General features: G+C 37.4%; 1 protein-coding gene across 5 annotated transcripts in view; it reads right to left on the reverse strand.

Annotated features, from left to right (window-relative positions):
* The window catches only part of LOC120781839 (low-density lipoprotein receptor), a 398,201-nt gene that overhangs the window by 282,405 nt on the left and 90,195 nt on the right, over positions 1-25,601 (reverse strand). For all 5 annotated transcript variants that reach the window (XM_040114061.1, XM_040114064.1, XM_040114081.1 and 2 more), the window contains one exon: positions 8,476-8,616. In XM_040114061.1, the coding sequence (XP_039969995.1) occupies positions 8,476-8,616 (141 nt within the window). The remainder of the gene's footprint in view (positions 1-8,475; positions 8,617-25,601) is intronic.

Consider the following 25,601-nt stretch of genomic DNA (forward strand, 5'->3'; position numbering starts at 1 on the left):
AGGTATGTTAAGAACGCAATTATAATGGAAGAAAACAACAAGACATCAAGAATAACAACAACAGCAAACAATTGCTTATATTGACAGCAATGACGATAATATGGTAATATCATGGTGACAAGCGATTTGGCTACTCAATTGCCATGGTAAGCCACAATGATCAAATCGCATTACCTGGACCACACGCCGGAGGTGCAAGACAATGGCACAGAAAATGGAAATAATTTCTTAATGAATGTGTGCACCTACGTAGGTAAACGTTCTCGGTATTGGTTTGATATTTCTTGCTAAAGATTTCACTTAAAGTCATACAAAGTCGCCCACAATTGTGCTTATCCTTCAAGCTTGCCTACGATTTCTGATAAATATTTTTAGTGCGTGTGTTTAGGTGGACTTGTAATAAGTTGCTTAAAAGCTCACCTGCACTATTGTAAGAATATTTAGAAAATATAAATTTTCTGTGGGCTGAACTACAATGGAGTTCCTCAATGTAAATATTCATGCTTGGGTTAAATTTCAACACAATTTGGGAATGAACACACTAGGCTTTTCTAATTTAACATACAACATTTTCTCCCCAAAAATTCACTTATTTGTCGGAACTGCTGAAACGGGAGGCTGTAGTTATAGTTGTCATACAGGGTGAACGATTGGCACAAAATGCTTGTATGGAAAACTTTTTTATTTAAGAAAATATCTCCATAAAACTTGGTATGGATTATTATCTAAGGCAATAACATAATCTCCGAAAAAATTATTCAGATCGAGTCACTATAGCACATAGCTGTCATACAAACGGACCGATCAAACTCAAGTTCTCGTAAGGAAACCTTTCCTATTTAAGAAGACATCTCTATGAAACTTGGCGCAGATTACTAACTAAGTTTAATCTCCAAAAAAACCATACAAACAGACCGATCAAAATCAAGTTCTCGTAAGGAAACCTTTCTTCTTTAAGAAAATATCTCCAAGAAATTTGGCGCAGATTACTTTCTAAGTCAATAGTGTTATATCCGCAGAAATTGTTTAAATCGAACCACTATAGCATATACATATGTAACTGTCATACTTGTCAAGCTTACCGAGCAAAAACAACTGTTGTGTGGTATAGCTTCAGCAGAACCGAAGATATCAGTTTTGGTTTTTTTTTGTTTTTTTGTTTTTATTTTTTCATCACTTATGTGAATTGCAAATCCACACAAATATTTTTTATTCCACACTACATGTTGTCATGTGTCTTCTTACATTCTACTTTTTTATTGCCTGAAACCTATAATGCGGCTTTGTACGACACACAGACGACTACTTATTTCACTAAGTGACTAAGTGAGTGAGTGAGTGGCATGCCCGAATGGCTTCATCAATGAGCGCTCGCTTGAGCATATCGGCAAAGCCATTTTCTTATCAGCTACTTGTTATTGTTTGTCTGCGTTAATGCCGATGTCTGCCTATAAATCGTAGCGATTTTAGAAATGCAAACACAGCAAAGCGACGCGAAATCGGTTGTTGTGCCTTAGACGCGAAATATAGCAAATTTAATGCCGACATATGCACATGTGCGCCTTCAGGCATCCTTTTATCCCACCCCCAATTGCCTTTAAACTTTTATCCGAAACAATAAAAATAAACTTTCAGTCACATACGCAGATAATTTCTGACATGTGCACAAACGTACACACACATTTGCGCTGGCGAACACTTGAGTTTTGCTACTTGCAACATTTTCGCTGATTTTTTGATTTTCTCTGAAGTATTTTTGTGGATTTCGCGAAGGTTTGGAAATCAATGTCGCAAGGCATTTCATAGCATGGAAACTGTCTGTACGTAATCCTTCACGCGCGTACGCATTGGCTCAGAATGTACTCGCTAACTAACAAATAAAAGCCAACAACAATAATAAAATCGCACACAACAATAATAAAATCGCATACAAAAAGAAAAAGTACGAAAATAAATGGCGATATAACTCCTACGTTAGGATTCCATTTATTTCATTTTGTGCTGCGCTCAAGCTATATAAGCACATACAGACAATTTCATTAAGTCCTTGCCAAAAATCGGGAAAATTTGTCGCAGAAAATGGATTTGTTGTGTATAAAGGCGGATATCATTTGAAAAAAACGCAAATGAGCTGCCAAATTCAATCCATTTGATAGTTTTGCAATGCGAACTATACGAAATAGCGAAAGCAACGCTCCGGTGTCAGTAATCATGTGAACACCAAATGGCAATCGTAAAAATTTATAAGCGAAACAACATGAAATCTGTATATGGTATAGCTAATAACATCCCAAGCATATTCGCAAGAAACAAAACACAAAAAAACATAAACAAAGAGTCTATAATTGTGAATATAAATTTTATATCGAAATTAAGTCGACAATTTTTCTATACAATATTAAACATAATTTATTTTATGGATTTAGGTAGTCGAAAAAGTCTTTTCGTATTTCTAATCAAACTTCAACTAATTCTTTTTTTACATTTATACCAATAAATAGATAAACAAATGCAAGTGTATACCATTTTGGTCGACCACTTTTTTTCTATGCACTCACATTCCTCCAAATGGTGAAAGCACAATGGCTTTATTATTTTCATAAAAAGCTTTCGAAAAGTTATTCAGGAAAACCAAATACATATATTTCCAAGGTCACAAGCGATAACGGAATTGAGCTACAAAATATTTATAACTCAAAAGAATATAAAGATAAACCATAAACTGCCCGAGAAAGAACAAAAATGTTAAATTTTTCGTATCGAGAAGGTCTCTTCTTTCATTTATCCCACGGTGCAGACAGCGACGAATAATTTTTTTAAATATAGGCTGACAAGTACAGCATCTGAACACTTCGTAGAGTAACTACAAATGCCTCATGATGAATCCCATCGAGCACCCATGTACATAATCAGGCTTGCATGCTTTCAATTAAGGAATGCATTGGTAAACATCCATTCCTGCCATTTAACAGGAGCGGCACCGCCTTTTAGAAACATTATGTGATCAAGTCAGCGATACCCGTATAAAACGATTTACTGCTCAGACAACGAACGCAACTAGCTTAAGACACTCATTAAACGCTAGATACAGTGCAGCAATTAACACTTTCACTGTCTATCTCCCAGTGAATGGTGTATTTTTATAGCAGAAAAAGAGCTTGAGTTGTCTCATGATTCTAGAGTGATCCTTGCGGAACTTTGAACATGATTCAATGAATCCGACTTATATAATAGCCCTCTCACCATTGTCCGAACCCGTAAAAACACTACGTTTCTCGGTTTTGGCGTTAGATGATTTCGTTACCTATCAACTTTCTTCTTGCCATCCAAGCAGGTTCTAGCTAACCGCTACTACAAGAACAACTAAAACGTTCAAGCTTAGGTTCCTGTCAGAGTGACTGCCATGCAAAACAAAATTGCGGCAAAAACTATTGACAGCTGAGAAAGAAAGATACTGACTCTGAATTGTGATGAACAAGCGGAAAGTGTTATTTTTCTACTCACAAAAGCAATGCAAGTCAGATAAAAGAAGTAACTCAAAAAATCACTAATTAACAATAAAATGTAGTCAATAGCTGAGACAATTAAGACGGAAATTGATTTTTTGAGCTTCAAAGAATTTAGATTAAAAGATTATAAAAATCTAAAGGTCAAAAATTTTTGTTTTTTTTTTTTGAACAGACATTTTACTTATTAAATAATTAAAAATCGACAATTAATTTTGAAAAATTTTGGATTCTCTTGTTTTCATAGCCAATCTCTAAGAGGAACTCCGAAAAACAAAGTCTGGTGGTGAGGAAAATGTTTCTACTTGAGGTTCTCTCAAACCCAAAAACCAAAAAAAATTGTTACCATAGATGCATAGAGATAATGATCGACTAGTCAACATTTTGATTTTTGACAAAAAAACGGCTAACCGAAAAACGTCTTTTTTGTGAAAAAATTTTAGGACACTTCAGAAATGTTAAAAAATCGAATTATTATCAAGAATATTATTCGGTGGATCATTACGTGAGAAATATATCTCAGCAAATCGTGTGAAAATTTCAGATCGATCGGTCCAACCATTTGAATAAAGCGACTTTCATGAAAAGAACCCACACACCATTACACCAATTGGCAACGAGTAGCAACACTTACTGTAACATGGCAACTGAATGTTGCTTGTGTGACAATCAAGTGATAATCACGCAGACATTCTTTGCTCGTTTACAGTTTATGGTCAAAATGCATGATTTTTGTGCTAGTGTGTGTGCGATAAACGTTCCTACGTGCTAATGTGTGCATAGCCAGGTGCAAAGTTTTATCTATCACGCAGCCAGATTAAACCACATGCGCATAGGTACATATATACATATAGCAATCAAAATGACCGGAACAAACACATGTACGATCTGTGAAATGGAATTTTGCCAATCTTCATAAGCATAACAAGCACCAACAATATTGTGATTACCTTGCGAAGACTCAACTTTGGCTTCTCACCGCTCTGACAGACACCGCAACAGCGTTGTGTGTGCGTAGTAAACATGCATTCCACGGTATGCTGAGCAGTGGTCACAGGCAAAATAGATAATGTCGATTTTGAGCAGTTATGAACAAACTAGAAAAATTTGTGGAAAAGTGAATATTTGTCAGCCCGAAAAGCGATTTCAGGACGGCATATTTTTTAAAAATATCAAACGATAAGTTCAGATCTGCGATCTTGATTTCGATCTTGGCGCTGCTTTTCATTGTAAAATCCTAAAAAAATAAGTTGACAACTTCAGTTTAGTTATCACTTAAATTGACTTAAACTCTTTTGCCTCATACACGAATACAAACACATGTATGTATGTGTATGTGTGACAGTGTACATGTGTATTTCTAGTTTTAGAAGATCTTATTAAATTGTAATCCTTAAGGATTTTCCAGTTTGCACAACTGAAACTAAACTGCAAGCGCCACAACAAACATAGCACAGCTGCATGCAGAGATGTCAACACTCGGTGAACGTTGTATGCGCTGCGGTTGCATCTTCTCGCCTGTTCGTGCACTCGCCTGTGAAGCTACACAACTGTGGTATTGCCATTGCTGTTGCAACGCTTAAAGTGCAAAACAAATAATCACGAATACGAAATATGAGACTTCAACACTGCCAAATATGTATACATATATACTTATATATGTGAATGAAATTTATATGTTTGTACAGGAGCACACTAAATTTCTGCTTTAAATAGCAGCATTAGCAAAGAAGCTCTTCAAAAAAAAATTTCAATAACTGATTAATTTTTAAATTAATTTTTAAGGAAGCTATGCTATCTATATATGCATGTATGAATATAAAATTTGCAAAAATAGCACTTTCGAAGTTTAATAACAGCTTTTGTATTTTTGGCCGGAATTCATCAAAACTTTCACTTATTTTTAATCGTGATTGTATTTTAGATTTCTTAAGCTCTCTTTGCATATTACGTATGCGCTACAGTTATCTCTGCTAATTTCGAGAAGCACCTTGTGCAAGATAAGGCTTTTTTAAAACTTTAATATGTTACTCACAGAAATTACATTAAAGCTTTCGTATACAAGAATTCCTTATAAAGCTTTCATATGATACGCACAGTCCTCATAAGTAATAATTAATAGCGAAATTCTTCAAGGGACAAACATAGTCCGAAATTACATTAAAGCTTTCACAGCTTCCTTATAGAGCTTTCATATGTTACTCACAGCCTTCATAAGTAGTAATTATTAGCAAGAACAAGGAACAAGCATAGTGCGAAATTACATTAAAGCTTTCACAGCTTCCTTATAGAGCTTTCATATGTTACTCACAGCCTTCATACGTAGTAATTATTAGCAAGAACAAGGAACAAGCATATTGCAAAATTACATTAAAGCTTTCCCAGCTTTCTTATAGAGCTTTCATATGTTACTCATAGCCTTCATAAGTAAAAATTATTAGCAATATTCTTTGAAATTGCAAATAAAAAATTTAAAGCTGCAACTTTTGCAATATAAAGCTTTTTTGTAGCTTTCACATGTATCTACTGTTTATAAATCATTTTCGAATGATACTCAACAATACAGTATTCATTAACATGGTTAAATAGCAAATTTTTTTAGTCGTTAAAGTGCGTATTTGGCATGAAATAACAATAAGAATCGTTTTTCTTCATATATCAATAGATTACACTTTTAAAAATAACATACTAAATTTTAAGTTGATATCTCAAATAGTTTTAGAGTTACAGGTCTCTAAAGTTCAGCTGCTATATTCTTATAAAAACATTTTTTCAAATTTATCTGAGTGATTACTCAGAGACAAATGTTTCCATAAGTATCAAATTATTCTCAGCATGTTCTTTATATAGTTGTTCATGGTTGGTTGGTCGAAAAGCGAGGCTCAAGGCGCCAAACCGCATGTGTCTTATTCCAGTCCCCGGTGGTAACCAAAAAAAAACTTTTACAGCAACTCAGCGGATTTGGTAAAATAACAAATTTTTTCACCACTGCTGCCCAATATCTCTTAGTTTAGAGCATTGAAAGCCGTGGAATATATTCAATCTTATCCGGCTGAAGACTGGGCTTTCAAAAAGATAGTGTTCCAGCGTCTCGTCACTGCTGCATTCCGCCGAATTTTAGTTTTGTTAAATAGTGCCATTAAGAATAGATACCCTGTGATAACGCTTCCAATATCGCTAAGTTCCTTTTTGCCTAGAAAAAGAAGCTTTTTGTCTCTCCACCATCACTTCTACCCCAAAGTAACTTTATAGTATGCCCTGTATTGTTAGTGTTCCAGACCTGGAGTCTTCTAGGTTCCATTGCTTCAAACAATCTTTGAAACAAACCATTAAGGGACAGCTTATGAGAATGGTGTTTTCACTTGCCTCCGAGCAGGCCAACTCGTCTGCTTTTTTGTTAACTTTATACCCTATCTGACTGGGTATACATATGAAATTAACCGAGTTACCAACAGAGTGTCTAGTTTTTGCCTGCTTGCATAACCCAAGGCAGTGAGACTTAGTGTTGGCGCAACGAGAGTCTGAATTTGCCGTTTCACTTTCCAGTAGAAATGGTTGAGGACTTGCTGGTTAGAGCAGAAGCCTACTTGGTGGCTTCTGTTATGCTAACTATATCGGCTTGAAAGACTGAAAAGTGATCACTTAGTTTGAAGTCACCTTCTGCTTATGGATTACTATAGAGGAGACCAGCGCGTGTTGCCCTTGAGCCGTGGGTGAACATGTAGATATTAACGTTGGAATTTTCGATCATAGAGCCATTTGTCCACTAATCGCTACTGCGGAATTAAAATGGTGTGTTTAGTTCCTCCTGGGTCTCCGTTACCAGATCGCAGAGCTAGCTTAACCACAGTTTATTAACAAAGTCGAGTTCCCACGATAGTCGGATTTACGTCACCGGAACGGAACCGGATTTGTTTTATTCGTTCAAGGACTGACAATTCGGCAGAATTCTTTCGCTACAAAAACAACAGCAAATACTATAAAAACCAAAATTTAATTTCAATACTGAAAATATTCGACTGTGAAGCTCTCAAGAATCGGAAACTAAAAACATGTCGCTACTTAATAGTGTTCTCGCACGGACTGCCAATAAATATTGCTCATTTTGTTGCGTACTTAACAACATTTACATACAAATTTTTTTCAGTTGCAACATTATGTAAAATCCAATCCAACAGTGTGCCAGTTTAACTCCCCATTTATACGAGTCTGTGTAATCCTCCTGTGTGGCTGTGTGGTTTCTGTGGCAAAGCGATTGTGAATGCGCCCGTGCAACATCGCTTAATGTCATTGTATTTGCTTAAAAACCGGAATTGCACACACGTGCAACTGCTACAATTTCCACCATGTCCCTAACATTGTATGGCAGAGAATTTACAGGGAAATTACTGCTTTTAACGGAAACGTACAAAATACCTCTAATTGAGGGAAAACCTTGCCACAAAAGGCGGTAAATGTATAATTGCGGCATTTCAGTCTCTTCAATTCAACTTTTTTTGTTTCTTCTTTTCAAGCAAAATGCTTGCATTCACTCTGGAGAAATTATGGAAATGTAAGAGAGGTGTAGTGGAATTAAAATTTCCAGTTTCTAAATTGCTTTTGAGGCCATTTACTCACACACTTGTCTACAATTTACTAAAAGCCTCTTAACATTGCTATTCTTCTGTTTGAAAATCAAGCAGCAATGCCTTCGAAGGTTACAGTGCCTGCACACAAAATGCAACAAGTTCGCGACTTTACTCTTCGCAACGCCACAAACTCACTAGACTTACCGCACGCACACACACACATATATATATATATTTTTTTATGCGCCTGTAAATGCAGTGTTATGTGTCATGTAGCATTTTGCACGTCATCACAGCACACATGCCTGCATATATAAGTATGTGTGTAAACAACGCAATTTTGCCGCTCATAGCACACACTTTATAGCATTATTATTATACGAATTACTTTGCTCACTCACCTATAAATTTGCAATTGGCGATGCGCTCATCGCTGTGATCACTGCAGTCTGATTCGCCATCGCAGGTGAAGCGGATGGGTATGCAGGCACCGTTGTCGCACTGAAATTGCTTCTCTTCGCAGATTTTTACTATGCTCTGTGCTGCAAGACGAAAAATAGAAGAGATTGAAGTTATTATATATTTTATATTTACAGACATATATACTATAAATAGTCAAACGATATCGATAAATTAAATCTCTCGAAAATCTTCCCCTAATGAAATAGCTAATGCAACCTAAATCTTTCAAAAGACATCTATATAGATTAAAAACGGTAAAAGCGGTATGAACTGCGTCTGTCTTTTTGTCCACCTCTCTATACATGGAAGAGATTCTCAGTTTTTGATAAACAGCTGCTCATTTGTCAGAATCGCCGATACCGGACCACTATAAGATATGTACATCTGCCATACAAACTGATGAAAGACATCTTCACACAGTTCGGCAAACTCTATTTTGCAAGGCAATACTACACTTCAAACATATTGCTCAGATCGGACGACCATAACATAAAGCTGTCTTCCAAACTGAATGATCAAAATAAAGATATTTTATGTAATTTTTCCTTTTTAATTTTACAAGGGTTTTCACGAAACTTGGAAGGATTATTTAACAAGGCAATGCTACATTCTCCGAACGAATCCTTCATATCGCACACAATGTTCAGTTATTTTATTTTTATTACTTATAATAGGTCAATTGAAAATTCATGGACTGTCACTAGCATTAAATCTACTTTTAGTTAGCTCAAACCTTCAAAAGACGCGTGCATAAATTTGTAGAATCATTAGCTTATAATATATCACTTTAAATACACGTGAAGCAAAAATATGGCTTGATGACGAGCTTTCGGACACCGCCCCAGGAAAATCAACCATTCAAGATTAGTATGCTAAGTTTAGACGTGTCGAAATAAGCCCCAATGAGGCATATCAAGAGGTCCTTCTTCAACTACGTCGACTACATAAAACAATATGCCGACAAGACTTCGGACGCAACAAACTTGAGACATGCACAGACCGCCATTCACAGTGGGGCCATAACACCTTTACCGACTCCGACTCAGTGAAAGTCGTACTTGGAGTCAAACATCCACCCATTGCAGAAGACGAGCTCGAGTTGCCGCGAGAATCGTGAGTGACCCTTGTGCAGCTTTATTCTGGATACTGTAGCAGCTTAAACTCCTACTTATCCAGAATCGACCCTGACATATCAAATATGTATATGGCCATCGTGCAACGAGTTCCCGCATGACACTAACCACCTCTTTGCATGCCTTGCTAAGCCTACAGATCTGACACCCCTCTTCCTATAGTCCAATCCATTCGAAACAGTACATTTATTGGGCCTACTCGATAACGACTTATCTGATTCTTGCCATCCTAACGGGAACTAGATTACCATTACAACAACAACACAGTGCCCGCCCAAAAGTGGTGTTACAGACGAAAATATCAAAAACATCCACAAACTAATTTCGGAAGAACGTAAAATGACGTTGTCCGAGATTGCAGGCACTCTAGAGATATCAACTGAACGTCTAAATCATATCATTCGCGAAAATTTTAGTATGAGAAAGCTCTGTGTAAAGTAGGTGCCGCGCAAACTCACTTTTGACCAAAAGTAACGACGACTTGATGATTCGGAGCAATGCTTGGAGATATTCAAGTGTAATAAAGCCGAGGTTTTGCGTCGCTATGTGACAATGAATGAAACATGGCTCCAAAAATTTCACTTCAAAATCCAATCGACATTTACCCGAGTAAATGAACTCACTCCAAAAGATGTAAAAAGCTACAGTCGGCTGGCATGGTTATGTAACCTGTATTTTGGGATGCGCGTGAATTAATTTTTATTGATTATCTGGAAAAAGGAAGGACCATCGACAGCGACTATTACATAGCAATATTGGTCCGTTTGAAGTCGTGTTTCAGCAAGTCAATGGACCTTGTCAGTCAGTGAAACAATGGCGAAAATCCATTAATTGGTATTCGAATTGCTTACGCATCCAGAGGAATTCTATAGGTCTGGCTCTCAACGACTATTTCCTGTTGTCAAATCTCAAAAAAATGCTCGCTGGGAAGAAATGAATGTCGAATAAAGAGGTGATCACCGAAACTGCGGCCAATTTTGAAGCAATTTACAATTCGCACTACAAAAATGATATCGAAAAGTTGGAGCGTCGCTATAATCAGTATATCCCTTCAACGCTTGAAGGGAACACTGCTGAATAAGAAAATAAGTTTGCCAAAAAAAATATGTTTCGCTAAGGTAGGCCGGGGACTTTTCAATTGACCTGTTATTTCTTTTAATTTTATAGGATAGGGTTAGGTACAAATGTGAAAAAATAAGACTAGTTTTATAAAACTGCTTTTCGAACATCATATCCATGTTCGCTTAATTTTTGCATCCTTGAAGCCTACGCACTACAAAACCAAACATCTGCATTCACTTCTTGTCACCGCAAAAGCGAATGGCATTTATCTTCACTTTCTGTTAGCAAAGAGCGCATCAAGCCTTTATTAAAATATAACAACAGTAATAAGGACATTACAACAATAAACAATTTTCTGCTGACTAAGCATTGCACTCAAGTAAACATTAAAGGCATTTTAAAAGCCAATTTCCACAGTTGCACTTTTTATTGTTTTTGTGCATGCAAACTTAATGAACAACAAAAACAAAGATACAACTAGACGTTGTGATAGACAGAGTTGCTCTGTGGAAACTCTTTGAGATATGTTGAAGGAAATAATAAAAAAAATATATATATTTATTTTACGCAACCTGCGAAACCTACAAATCGTCACCTTAAATGCAAAATATGGTAACATTACTTTCATAAGTTTACAGTCGAAAGAAAACTTTAGAATTCTCCTCACATTGAAACTAAATTTGAGTTTTGGTTATAAAATGGATATATATTGGTTATTTATGGGTTATTTATTGGTTATATATGGGTTATTTATGGGTTATATATTGGGTATATCTGAGAGCGGAAGCTTGAAATTTTACGGTTATACTATATAATATGATGTAAGCAATAAAAAACTCAACTTTGATTATTTTGAACAAACTTTATAATTCTACTCACATTGGAACAAAATTTGAGTTTTGGTTATAAAATGGTTATTTATGAGTTATTTATGGGTTATATATTGGTTATATCTGAGATCGGTTGCTTGAAATTTTACGGTTATACATATATAATATGATTTAGTGAATCGTTAGCAATAAAAAACTCAATTTTGATTCTTTTGATGATACGTTATTTTGCATTTTAGGTGACAAAATGCTTCGAAATATTAAACACCCCGTATTTATTACAAGAAACCTAGTTCAGGCAGCTTTATGCGGAAAAGCGCTTTCACTATCGACAACATATCCGCGGCGACAGAACGAGGGAGGCATAATAACCACGCCGCTTTCAGCATTCTCCATACCTCTCACACATACACATACTTCTACAAGCCAACATTTATTTTTCTATAAATTTTCTATTTCACTTCCAACTTTTTTCGCATTTCACTGACAACTGTGCACATTTTACTCCGCGGTCCTTTCGCAACGCAACATACAGCAGTGTGTATGCATTTGTGTGGTGCCGACACTGCTGCTAAATCGAAAAAGTTTTTGAAAAAGCAAAAATAGTTCACTGAAAGAAGTTCTAGTTTTTCGATTATTTACTTTACGCCCCATGCGTTGGGGCAACAGTGTCAACAACAAAACGAGCTAACAAGAGTCATGCACATATATATATTTTATGTACGTGTGTGTGTATGTACGTGTAACTGCGTGATGTCCGGGAAACGCAGAGCATATTTTATGCGCCGCTGAACTTTGTAAGGATGCCATTATCACTGCAATTTCTGAAATCAATCTCAGAAATTTTACGAGAAACAGTTAAGTGAGAGGGAGAGCGGTGAAAACAACAAGCGCAAAATGAAATGAATTTCGTTTTCAGCGAAAGTTTTAAATTGACTCCACATTATTTAGGTGTGTTAAAAGTTGTGAGAAGGAAGAGTTGAAGATAAAAGGAGAAAGTCATTGATTTTTGGATGATTAAAATAATTGTACATATGAAATACAAACACCTTGGCATACTATATTGAGCTTTAGTGATATTATTGCCGCTGGTTTTAAACGATTTTTGAAATATTGTTAATTATATATAAAATTCTCAAGTCACAGTGTTAGTTACCTATAAGTTACCTCGATACGGCTTGACCAATTTTTATAAAATTTTATATGCGTAGTTAGTAGGTCTGATAATCGCCAACTATCTATTTCTATACCCCTAAGTGATAAGTATAGTCCATCTCTAACAGTTTTTTTAATACACTATATATAGATGATCATCATGACGAGCTGTGTTGATTAACCCGTCTGTATTTACGCGATCTAATCTCTCAGTTTTTGCTATATCGTTCTGAAATTTTGCACACATTCTTTTTCCCTATAAAGCTGCTCACATGTCTCAACCAACGATATCGGTTCACTATAACATATAGCTGCCATGCAAACTGAACGATCAAATAGCGGTCTTTGTGGGGAAAGCTTTTGTATTTAAAGAGATATCTTCATGAAACTCAACACAGAATATTATCCAAGACAACTATATATTGTTCGAAGATATTGTTGAGATCGAACTATTATAAAATATAGCTGCCATACAAATTGATCAGTCAAAAAGCAGTCGTTGTATGTACAACTTTTTCATTTGAAGAGATATCTGCACAAAACTATGCACCAAAACTTATTTAAAAGAACGATACAGTCTCTTAAGAAATTGTTGAGATCGCGCTCCTGTAGCATGTAGCTGCCATACAAACTGACCGATCGAACTCAAGTACTTGTATGGAAAACCACTTTATTTGTCAAACATGTGTCAAATTTGACACATGATATTATACAAAACAACTATAGAATCCCCCTAAATATTTTAGAGATCGGACCATTACAACATATAGCTACCATATAAACTGCTCGAACAAAATCAAGGCAAAGATTCTTTTATACCTTTTTTTGCTATAACAAAAGTATCCGTGATGGGTATTTTAGCTTCAGTGCTGCCGAAGTTAACGTTTGTTTCCTCTGAAACTTGTTTAATTACTTTGATCTATGCACCAACTCACCACTTCACCCAACAAGCTGCTTCTATTTTGCGCTCATTTTTTTTCTTGCTTTTTTTACTTCCACTTTTCCTGCCTGATTTACTTCACTTTCTCACTCTTTGACTTATGCTCGTTTTGCTTTATTAGCTTGTATCTTCATTTAACTCTTTTAACGTTAAGCACCCACTTTATTTATCTCTGCCAAGCACACCAGCTATACTCTCCGCGCGCATTTATATATGCTTACCATAGTTAGCACCAATATTTCATAGAATTGTGCTCCTTCGATATTGTAACAAATCTCCAGCCACTTAAATGTTTCACCTACGTCGCTGTCGGAAGCACTTAAACGCGCGTTTTAGCAGCTCCATTCACCCAACCAAATGCAATTCATAAAATTTATCTCTACCCCTTTTACCTGAGTGTAAGCTAAGTAAGTGTTACACGGAAGTTGTTGAAGGTTATGTATCGTTTAAACGCGTACCAGTAAGCTTCTTCATACACGTGTACCTACACATATATTACATGCAGGTTACGCTAAATATCTCATGATCTGCGCTAATAACGTTAGTTGAGTAATTAGTGGAATTACTCATTATTACAGATTTTCGAGGAAATCGCTTTCAATTTGTCATATCCGCCTTCGCATTGACATTCGTACAAGAAATAATTATGCCGCAAGTCAATCGTATAATGAGGTTTAACAGTTGCAAGAGCGAACATATTGCTATTAATTTCAATTAACAAACACTTTGGATCATTCGTGAAAGGGGCTTTGGTGAAGATTTCTAGCCTTTTTAGACTTTTTAACTATTCTGGGACATCATTAGCTAATACAGAAAAGGAAATGTCAACAAATTTCACTAAATTATCTTAATTATTGCCTGTATTATCTGCCACAAAGTTTACCACAAACATAAAAGTACGCGTATATCTATGTATTGGGTATTATGGAAACTTTGCTCTCTTTTCAATTACGTGAGAAAATTCCAAGCCTTTACTAAGAACTATTGGGAAGTCGAAAAAGTTTTTTTCGTATTTTTAATCAGACTTCAACTAATTTTCTTTTTTTATATTTATAAAGAACTTTAAAAAACCGAATATATAACATTTTGGTTCAGCACTTTTTGCCATTTTTCCGGTAGACACATTATTCCATCAGTGTAAAAATTTTCTGGTTTGTCGGCGAAAAACTGCGACAAGTAATTTTCACAGACTTCTCTTGAAGCCAACTTTAGTTCATTAAGGAAGTTCTGCATTAAGCGAAACAAATGGTAGTCAGATTTCACAAGGTCAGGGCTCTATGGTGGATGCATCAACACTTCACAGCCAAGCTCCCTCAGTTTTTTCCGCGTCATCAAAGATGTGTGTAGTCTAGCGATATCCAGATGGAAAACGAAACCCTTTCTGTTGATCAGTTGTGGTCGTTTTTTTTCGACTGCTTGCTTCAATTTCATCAGCTGTTGATAATAAAATGTAGAATCAATCGTTCGACTAGGCTGAAGCAGCTCATAGTGAATGATTCCTTTCCAATTCCATCAAACACTCAGCATAACCTTTCGAGGCGTCAATCCCATTTCTTAAACTTCACCACGCTTGGATCATGCTCTTTTTCGCTCACTATTGTCGTCCTTGACCCACTTTTCGTCTTCTGTTACCATTCGCTTCAGAAATGGTGTGATTTAATTTCGTTTCAGCAAAGAATCGCAGATGTTAATTTGGTCCATTAAATTTTTCGCAGACGATTCATGTGGTACCCAAACATCGAACTTCGTTTTGTAGGCAGCCTTTTTAAGATGGTTCAAAACCGTTCGATGATGTATGTTAAGTTCTTAAGCGATATCATGGCTGTTTATGTGACGGTCCTGGTCAATCTTTTCCATAGTTTAATCGACTTTTTCAATGATAGGTCGACCAGAGCGAGGTGCATCTTCAGCATCGAAATTGCCAGAACGGGAAGCGAGCGAACCATTGCTATGCTACATGAACTGATACAGCATCGTCTCCGTAAACTTCACAAATTTCATTTGTGGCTTGAGTGGCATTCTTCCCTTTTTATACAAAAATTTCAAAATATAGCGAATTTTTTTTTATTATTTTTGCTCATTTTTGAAACGCTGTAACTTTATTATGTGGTATAACACAATGTGATTGGTAGCACTGGAGACATACGAATGCAACGACATCTATTGACAATATACGAATAGACTATGTCGACTACCATATACATATTTGCTTGCTATAAAAATAAACCAAACTTTAATCAAACTCAGACTATTATTATTTTATAATGCAATGAAGTCGCGTCAATACAACTTTTTCACTTTTCTCATAAAGTAAATCCGTTTTTGCCATATTCTATTATTAGCATCTTGAACTCTTTTCTATGCTTCACTTTCAGCTGTCAACATAATTTTCCCAGCATAATACACACACACGCAGACACCTCTGTTACTGGCAGCACATATTGGCAGTGACAACTTTCTTTTCAAAAACCCAGACTGACAGCAAAGTGTTAAGGAAGTGAGGTGGTAAGCACACCTTGAACTCGTAGCGCCCCAATAGTGTCAGTCAAAGCGATTGGAATGCATTCGCATTCAACTCCGAAGCTGCTGGCGCCCCACTTAGCAAGAGGTTCACGCAAGCGGTGACACACAAATGCTTGCAGTTGTCAAGCAGTTACCCAGCGAGCAAGTGAAGTGAAATGAAAAGGCATAATTTGTAAGCAGTTCGCTAAAGACTAGAACTTTACACATGCTAATGTGAGTGAAATATGATGAAAATAAATAAAAATGTTCTAGTTTCTTTATGCCGACGAAGCACAAAACAATATTTACGCGACTGCAATCAACATGGTAATTAGCTTCCAAGCGCTTACCTTAGCATGCTACTCGTTTGGGCTAGCAGCTCGTATATCCACAGCTTTGCAACACAAATAGAATTGGGAGGCATGAATTAAAACGCATGTAACGTGTGTGCATGTGTGTGTAGGTCTGTGCCTATGTTCATGAATTTGAGAATTGTGGGATCCTCTACTTGCCTATCTGCCATACCTTTTCCCTGTCTTTTACTAATCATGCAATACATATGTGTGTTTGCCTTTGTGTCGACATTGACAAGACGTCGCTTACTTTCTGATCCCACTTTTGTCAACTTTCAGTGCCTTTGCTGTTAAGCTTATGGGTTTTCATAGTTCAATGCGCGTGTATTCGTCGTATGCGGGGGCTTCTACGGCACAATGGATATGTCAAAGGATATTGCCACTTGCATAGCTGTTATTTGTCAAATAAGGCGGCTTAGCACAACTCGACGCCTAACAGAGCCTCCCATATCCTACAAGCAGCTATTTACAGGCACATGCAAACCGGTAACTTTTTCACTTTTGAATTTTTTTTATCACTCTTCTCCTTTATTTCCTGGCATTTTTTCAATTTTCTCACTTTTCCTGCCAGCCAATAATTTCTTTTTTCATTTTGCGCATCCTTCATGTAGGACAACCTGCGTCAATGGTAGCCACATTTGCGCCTTTTCAAGCTGAATGTCCTTTTTACACACTTCACTGCACCTTATCGCCATCCTCCTCCTTTAATCCGCCGCCTACATCCAAGTATTGCCTGCTGGTTTGGCGCTTGCTTTGCATTTTGCTGTGGAAGTTACAACTCCATAGCGCCGTCGACGCTTTCGATAGGCAAGCAGTCAGGCGAGCAGACAGTCACAGCTGTCAGCCGCCAGTCGCCATTCAATGTAAAAAAAATAACAACCAAAAGGAAATGCGGAGTGTGTGTGTGTGGAGATGTGTGCGCAGCCAGCCAAGCTAGTCAACGACGACATGTAATTCAATTTGTTTCGATTAGAAAATTTGAAAAGTTTGCGCTTCCGCCCACCGCCGGCGAAGCACGCCCCGGGCAGCAATTATTTTGTCACACAAACATACATACATTCGACTCACACACATAAAAAATGCTCTCCATTCACTCACACTCACACAGTCATATATTTGCAATTTTTTGAAGTGTTACTTTTACTATTTTTCCTTTCTCTTACATTTCGCCTGCTCCTTATTCATTTTTTTTTTTTTTCAATTTTTGCTATTGCGACTTTCACGCCTGATGGATTTATGCGTGCCAAAAGTGCTCTCGGTTCACAGCACACGGACATAGGCACATGCCTGCATCCATTAAGCAAATAGTAAGGTTGCTTTCAATGTGTTTCTTGCATTAGCTGTCTGTCGTTGTAGACAACGGCTGTGAAAGGTTCGATCGACTGCCTAAAATGTTACGCATACGCAGTGGTATCCTCCCTCATTCAATATGGCAGCCCTAAGTTATGTACTACAATTTTTATGGATTGCTTTTGGTTTAAATTTTTTTAGCTCCCAAATATTGTCAGAATGGTGAGGACTAAATTTAATTTATTAAGATTTCTAAACCTGTATAGGTCATGCAAGTAAATCAGCATACAAATCTCAACCAAACAAATTGGAACCAGGGAGGAATAATACCTCAAAATTTCACAATTTAAATGCTACTGAGAGCACAGTTATGCATATAGTTCAGTCTATGGTTGGCGTACACAGAAACATAATTAGTATTTATATTGTTTATTACAGTATATTGGGTAGTCTAAAAAGTATTTTCGTATTTTGTCAATAGATGTCATAGCAGTCCTATATCTCCAGTACTTCCAATCACATTATATAGTGTTAGAAAGATGAGATTTTATGCTTAATTTAACCAAACAAAGTTAAATTCGGGGGAGTTGAAAAAAAGTTACAACTGTTCAAAAAAAAAAAAAGAGTAGAAATAATGAAGAAATTCGCTATATTTTGAAATTTTTGTATAAAAAAGAGAAGAATGCCACTCAAGCCACAAATGAAATTTGTGAAGTTTACGGAGACGATGCTGTATTAGTTCATCTAGCACAGCAATGGTTTGCTCGCTTCCCTTCTGGCAATTTCGATGTGAAAGATGTGACTCGCTCCGATCGACCTATCGTTGAAAACGTCGATGAAATTATGGAAAAGTTTGAATAGGACTGTCACTAAACAGCCATGACGTCGCTAGGGAACTTAACATTCATCATTAAACGGTTTTGAACCATCTTAAAAAGGCTGCCTACAAAACGAAGTTCGATGTTTGGGTACCACATGAATCGTCTGCGAAAAATTTAATGGACCAAATTAACATCTGCGATTCTTTGCTGAAACGAAATGAAATCGAACCATTTCTGCAGCAAATGGTAACAGGAGACCAGGATTGACGTCTCGAAATGTTATACTGAGTATTTGGTGGGTTTGGAAAGGAATCATCCACTATGACCTGCTCAAGCCTGGTCGAAAGATTGATACTACATTTTACAGTCAACAACTGATGAGATTGATGCCAGCAGTCGAAAAAAACGGTCATAACTGATCAACAGAGAGAGCTTCGTCTTCCATCAGAACAACGCTAGACCATACACATCTTTGATGACTCGGCAAAAACTGGGAGAGCTTGCCTAGGAAGTTTTGATGCATCTGCCATATAGCCTGATCTTTCATCATCGGACTACCATTTGTTTCGGTTAATGCAGAACTCCCTTAATGAAGTAAAAATGGCTTCAAGAAAAGCCTGTGAAAATTACTTGTCGCAGTTTTTCGCCGAGAAACCAGAAAAATGTAACAATAATGGAATAATTTGTCTATCGGCAAAATGGCAAAAAGTGGTGAACCAAAATGGTATATATTCGATTCATTAAAGTTCATTACAAATATAAAAAAAAAAATAAGTTGAAGTTTGATTAGAAATACGAAAAGACTTTTTCGACTACCCAATATAATTTTTAAACACCCCTCTGCTCCACCGCTTTCACTCATTTCATAAGCGACCTTCAATATCGAAGTGAATTGCATTTTCCAGCTATTCAACTTTGTCACATTTCCAATTACGCGCTCACAAAAGTTTTGACACACATGTGACATCTATGACCCCGCGTCATTGAACAATGTAGCAACGTCGGTTCGCACCCATGCCACCACGCTACCATACAATAATCAGGCGGTATTGTTGTTGCAATGGCAGCACAGAGGTCTGCCAAACGCTTTATTTCGCTGTCGAGAACAGTTGCGGACGCGAAGAAATAACAAACACCAAGAAAAAATCAAATATGAGTTCCAAGAAATGGTTGCAATGTGTTGGTGAATGGCGGCGACAACATGCGGCCAAATAATAATAACAACCACATTCGAGGAGTAGGTACAGTGTAGCAGTGAATGTCTTAATAACGGAAAGCGCATACGCCTCCGTTGTTTCAGTGTTTGGCGTTGAAGCGTCACATCCGCTTTAACGCCGCCGGGGTAGTGCCGGCAAACCGACAAACCTCTAGATAATACTTGCGGCAATATACTATACATATATGCAGCGATATGTAGATGCTTGAAGCGGCGCAACTTTTCCAATCAACTTGTCACGTCTAAATCTGTCACGTGCGGAAGTTGAGTGAAATGGCAACCCTTTAAGGCGCAATATATTGACAAGCAGCAACGCTAACGTTATGTTAGCCTGGTTGACTACCGTAATATACAGTAAACGCACACACTGCTCACCCACAGTGCTGCGCGCTGTGGTCTCAGCTATCTTTGACGCTTTCGCAATGCCCACCAATGGCAGCTTGACATTGACATTTTGACCGTCATTTTGAAGTTCACATATGAGTGTTTGTACTGCTCTCAATGAGCAAATGTTGTCTTTAGTTTAGAGGATACTTCTCGAAAAAGTTTTGTTACTTTATAAATGGCATAACTTTCTATTCCTTTGCGTTTTGCGGTTGCCCATTCGCTGCTGTGGGGATTCACACTTGTCATCATCTTCGTTGTTGTTTGCTCATTACCATTTTGTTTTAGAGTTTTCCCAAATTTGTTTTTTCGTCTCTTTTTCATTTCATTTGCATTAACGTCAGCAGCGTAGTAATTGCCGCTGACCCTTGTATTTTTGTGTGAAGCTGGAATCTGTGCACTTCGAGCGGGTCTACATTCTCAAAGTATATCAGTATAAAGTGTGTGACGTGTGTGATGCTTGCCATTTAGGTATGTAAATGTCAAACCTAATTTATTATTTCCTTTTACTGAGATATATTTCATTCGTTATTCGTTGCGTTGGAGCTTAGAAATTAATATTATTAAAAATTTCTTGCTTATTCCCTTGATTTGAAATAATTTGTGTGCACGGAACAAGGTCTATGAAGTTTGCTACGAAGTTTAGAACACCCGGAATGAAACAATACTAAGTGAATTTGCTATGTGGGATAAACCATCTTTTTCATTTTTCATGTAAAATACCGGTCTAGAAATTGCAGATAATTATAAGTTCTGGGGTGATGAGTGGTCTAAAAATATACCTGTGCTAAAGTGGCCGGCGGTTAGTTCAGACCTTAATCCAACGGAGAATCTGTTTTCTTCACGTATTTTAAGGGTAAAATACTTTACATTGATAATTTTATGATAAAAAAAACCAATTTATTCTGTGTTCCATATCACTATTTCGCTCAGTATATATAAATGATCCGCGCGACCGAGTGCATTTAGCCCTGTACCTCTGTCTGCTTGCTTATATGCGTACTAGTATCTCATTTTTTGAGATCTCTATCTGAAATGTTAAACACGTTCTTTGCTCACCAGCAAACTGCTCATGTGTCAAAATTGCCGATATCGGACCAATAAAGCATATAGCTGTCATACAAACTTGCCAATCAAAATCGAGTCCTTGTATAGAAAACTTTTTTCTTTGTCAAAATTTTTTCACAAAATTCGGCATAGATTATTATCCAAAGCAACACTATAATTTCTGAAGAAATTGTTCAGATCGGACTACTATATCATATAGCTGCCATACAAACTGACCGATCAAAATCAAGTTTCTGTGTGGAATCTATAGTATTTACAAAGGTTATTAAAGCTCTAGGGCAATCGAAGTTGTATTTTTTTTTTCAAAAATTTTAAATTTTTTTCTCCTTAATGTAAGAGAATGTCTGGTATCTCTCATTTTCGCATAAATAAAATCTCCCAATATTTTAAATGTGAGTTTATCCAGGCTAACCATCCAACTTTCCTACAACGCACTACTTTATATTTAATAACCACAATTTTACTATTTTCCATTGCACACATTCAGTATTCATTAAATTTTTGACATGTCACAATAATCCTGCAACTCATGCCACTGCTCTCAACTCATATCTCGAGATTGCTTCACTCGCAACTTGCAAATTCACTATGCTCTCTAATGTCAGTGTTTGCCTTTCATTAAAAACGGATTAAAATGTTTGCATAAATATACTTTTATTACACTAATATGCAGTTCACTTACGAGCACGAGGTCGCCACTCATACACTTTCTTGCTGTGCTCTACTCTTGCAAATTGTTGTTTGTGGTCTGCAAATGGAAAAACTCTCCAAAACCAACAACAAAAAAGCGACGAACTTACTCTCCATAATGGCTGTGTCTATAGAAAATTAAGCTTTAAAGTTTTATGTTTGCTTTGCGGGCGAGTACGGTTGGGCTTTCCCAGTTTAATTACCAGAAAGGGAGTATTTATTACATCATTACGTCGGGCGCTTCCACAAACTGAAGGAGGCGGTTAGCCGAGTCGTAGGCGCAAGCGGTGGATTAAAAGCGAATTAAGTGACTGTTCGTTATGAAATGTTCGTGAAAAGTTTTCCTACAAAATTAAGCAATTATGCGCATTAAGTGTTCATCATTTTTGGTGTCTCTCGCAAACTCTAAACTCAACTTTAACCGAAACTAATTTTCAACTGTTTTTCCCGGCAAAGCAACTGCTCGGTGTTTTTTTCTATGTGTTGGCTGAAAGCAATTAATACTTTAGTTTAACTATGGAGTATGCTTCGTTAATTTATGTTTACTTTATTAGGGTCGATTTAGCGTTCGTGGAATTACAAAAACACAGATGTAACTATTGGACTGTATGCGATAAATTAAGTGAATTATTTGGAGTGGAATTTGAGTTCAACAAAAACCGATTTACATGCTAACAGGTCAATTGAAAAGTCCCAGGCCTGACACTAGCATCAAATTCACTTTTATTTAGTTTTAGTTAGCTTTTTTTAAGTTAGTCCTAAGCTTCAAAAAGCGTGTGTAATTTAACAGCAATAGAATTAATAGCTTGTGAATTATGTTATTTTGAGTGAAGCAACTTTTGTTATTGTGAAAATAAATGCATAAAACATTGCTTTTCGAAGGGAAAAAATACGCATAAAGCAAAAACTTGGCTTAATGACGAGTTTCCGGGCACTGCCGCAGGAAAATCAATCAGCAAGGATTGGTATACAAAGCTTAGACGTGTCAAAATGAGCACCGAAGACGGTGAACATAGTGGACGTCCGCCCAGGAGCATCCATAGGTCCTTGCTTAACTGCGTCGTGAACATAAAATAATACGCCGACCAGACTTCGAACGGAAGAAACTTCAGACATGCACTCATCGTTATTTACAATGGAGCCATAAACACATTCATCGACTCAGTCTCAGTGAATAACGTACTTGGTGTCAAACATCCACCCATTGCAGACGACGAGCTCGAGTTGTCGCGAGAATCGAGAGTGACCCTTTCACAGCTTCGTTCTGGTTAATGTAGCAGATTGTACTGTTAATCATATCTCATAACTCTACACATCTGACACCCCTCCCTATGGCCCGACCCGTCTAAGTAGCACGTTTCCTGGGCCTACCGTGGGATGACCTCGGTGGGAGCTACGCAAGCTCACGTTTGACCAAAAAAATACGACGTCATGATGATTTGGCGCAGTGTTTGGAGTCGTTTAAGCGTAATAAAACTGAGTTTTTCCGGGGATATGTGACAATGGATGAAAGATGGTTCCATCATTTCACTCCGAAGTCCAACCGACAGTCATCCGAGTGGTCCACTCACGATGAACCCGCTCCAAAGCTGGCTAGGTTATAGGTTATGTATGTATTTTAGGATGCGAATTGAGCTTCGAATTGCTTCCGAAAGCAGGGGAGATCTCCAGATCTGGCGCTCAGTGATTATTTCTCAAAACAATGCTGGCTGGGAAGAAATCGCCCAAACTGAAGCCTATTTTGAAGCAAGCGATAAATCTTAAAACCAAATGATATCGAAAAGTTGAAGGTTCGCAATAATTAGTGTATCAACCTTGAAAGAACCTGTGTTGCTTAAAAATGAATTTGGCCAAAAAAGTGTGTTTGTGGTAGGACGAGGACTTATCAATTGAACTGTTATAAGTAGTAAAGGGAGTACTATTCGCCCCTAAGAGCTTTTAAAAATACGATTTCCTCAACTTCTAAATTAATATCATTATTTGAGTTCAACGTTTTTTTTTTTCAGCAAAACCCCCTTCAAAACCGTTCATATTTGTAATTAAAATTATTTCATGAAACCGAAATTAAAAATTGTGTGTAAATAACAGCTCATTAGTCAGAAACAAAACATATTGCCTGTGTGTCGCTATTTTACTACACACACGCGCATACTTATGTAAATAGGTAGAGTGGTAGAGGGTAAAACATGAGTTTCATTCAATTAAATTGTCGATTGCGTAGAAAGCACGGCAAAGTAAAAAAATTTGAAAAAAAAGAAAACAAAACAAAAACGCAATTTTAATTGACTCACTTAAAATGCAAATTACGCGAAATTCTCACGCACTGGAGCAACCACGCACACACACATACAATTACAACAATGGCTGCAATTACAACAACGTTACAGCGATACTCGCACGCGTAACAGTAAACGACAAAATTAAATGGCGCGGCAAATTTGAGCAAACGGCACAGCTGTCGCACGGCACTAAGCCCACACAGCCACACATGCACGCATACCACCTACATATATATATGTATGTGTGTGTAAAAGTGTACGCATAGCACTGGACACGTGTAAAAATAACGCTCCCATAATAGCGTCCACAAACGTGTTTGTATGGATGTTTACAACACTCGATAATTGACGGCGAAGCGTCGCAGCTGACATTTGGCACTCGCCGCACGCGGTCACTTGGACAGACATGATTTACATATGTGCACACTGGCGTGAATGTACGCAATTACAACAAAAATATCACTTTGTCCCTCAAGAGTGCGCATATATGTATGTCTGTCCATGCATATACATATGTGTGTGTGTGTAGGGCACGTTTTGCCACTGATACTTCAGTCAAGCAGCAAGTCAATTAGCGAAGAAGTCAGCGATTCCGACTAAGTCATTTGTTCATTCGTTAACGGTAATTTGGTAAATTCAATTTTCAAGCATATTCACGGTACTGTGGGAACTTTTACATATACTACACTGATGTGTAAAGTATAAAATTTAGTTTGAAAAGGTACTCAACATGGAGGGCAATAAAGGAATGAAGTGGGCTAGGATATCAGTCCAAAGGTCTATGGGAGACGAAGCTGCTGCCACCGGCTGGCACAACGATCTTATGAGCTGTGTCGCCAGCGGCCACATCACACCTGCAATAACAGCAGGTTGCAGTGATTTTAGTACTACTGCCAAACCAGCTTTAATGCGCACAGGTATCACAGTCCTTGAAGACTCGAACCAAGAAAGTGCTGTAAGCATTAACGCAGAAAAGAAAAAAGAGCTTCTTCGCTCCCCTGTGCAAGCGTCCGAGGGCAACAAGAAAGAGCCGCGGACTAAGTCAAGCAAGAAGGAGTAGAAGGCAAAAAGAGGAAGTGCAAAGCCGTAACCGAAGCTAGAGGCCAAACACGCGTAGAAACCGACAACGTCCAAGGCAGCGGTAAGATAAGATAAGATTGCGAAACGGCATTTAACCGTCGCGCTCATAGATCGCAGTAACCCGCTGGGACAAATGTTACAGGAGCGATGGAGAACAGTTGAAATTAAGCTATTGGAAGCTTTCTCCTCGAGAACGAGCACGGATACCGAACCAAGCGCATCCATACCAACATCTGATGGAGCAAGTTTCATTTCAAGATGT

The sequence above is a fragment of the Bactrocera tryoni genome, chromosome 1, assembly GCF_016617805.1.
Source record: "Bactrocera tryoni isolate S06 chromosome 1, CSIRO_BtryS06_freeze2, whole genome shotgun sequence".
NCBI lineage: Eukaryota > Metazoa > Arthropoda > Insecta > Diptera > Tephritidae > Bactrocera > Bactrocera tryoni.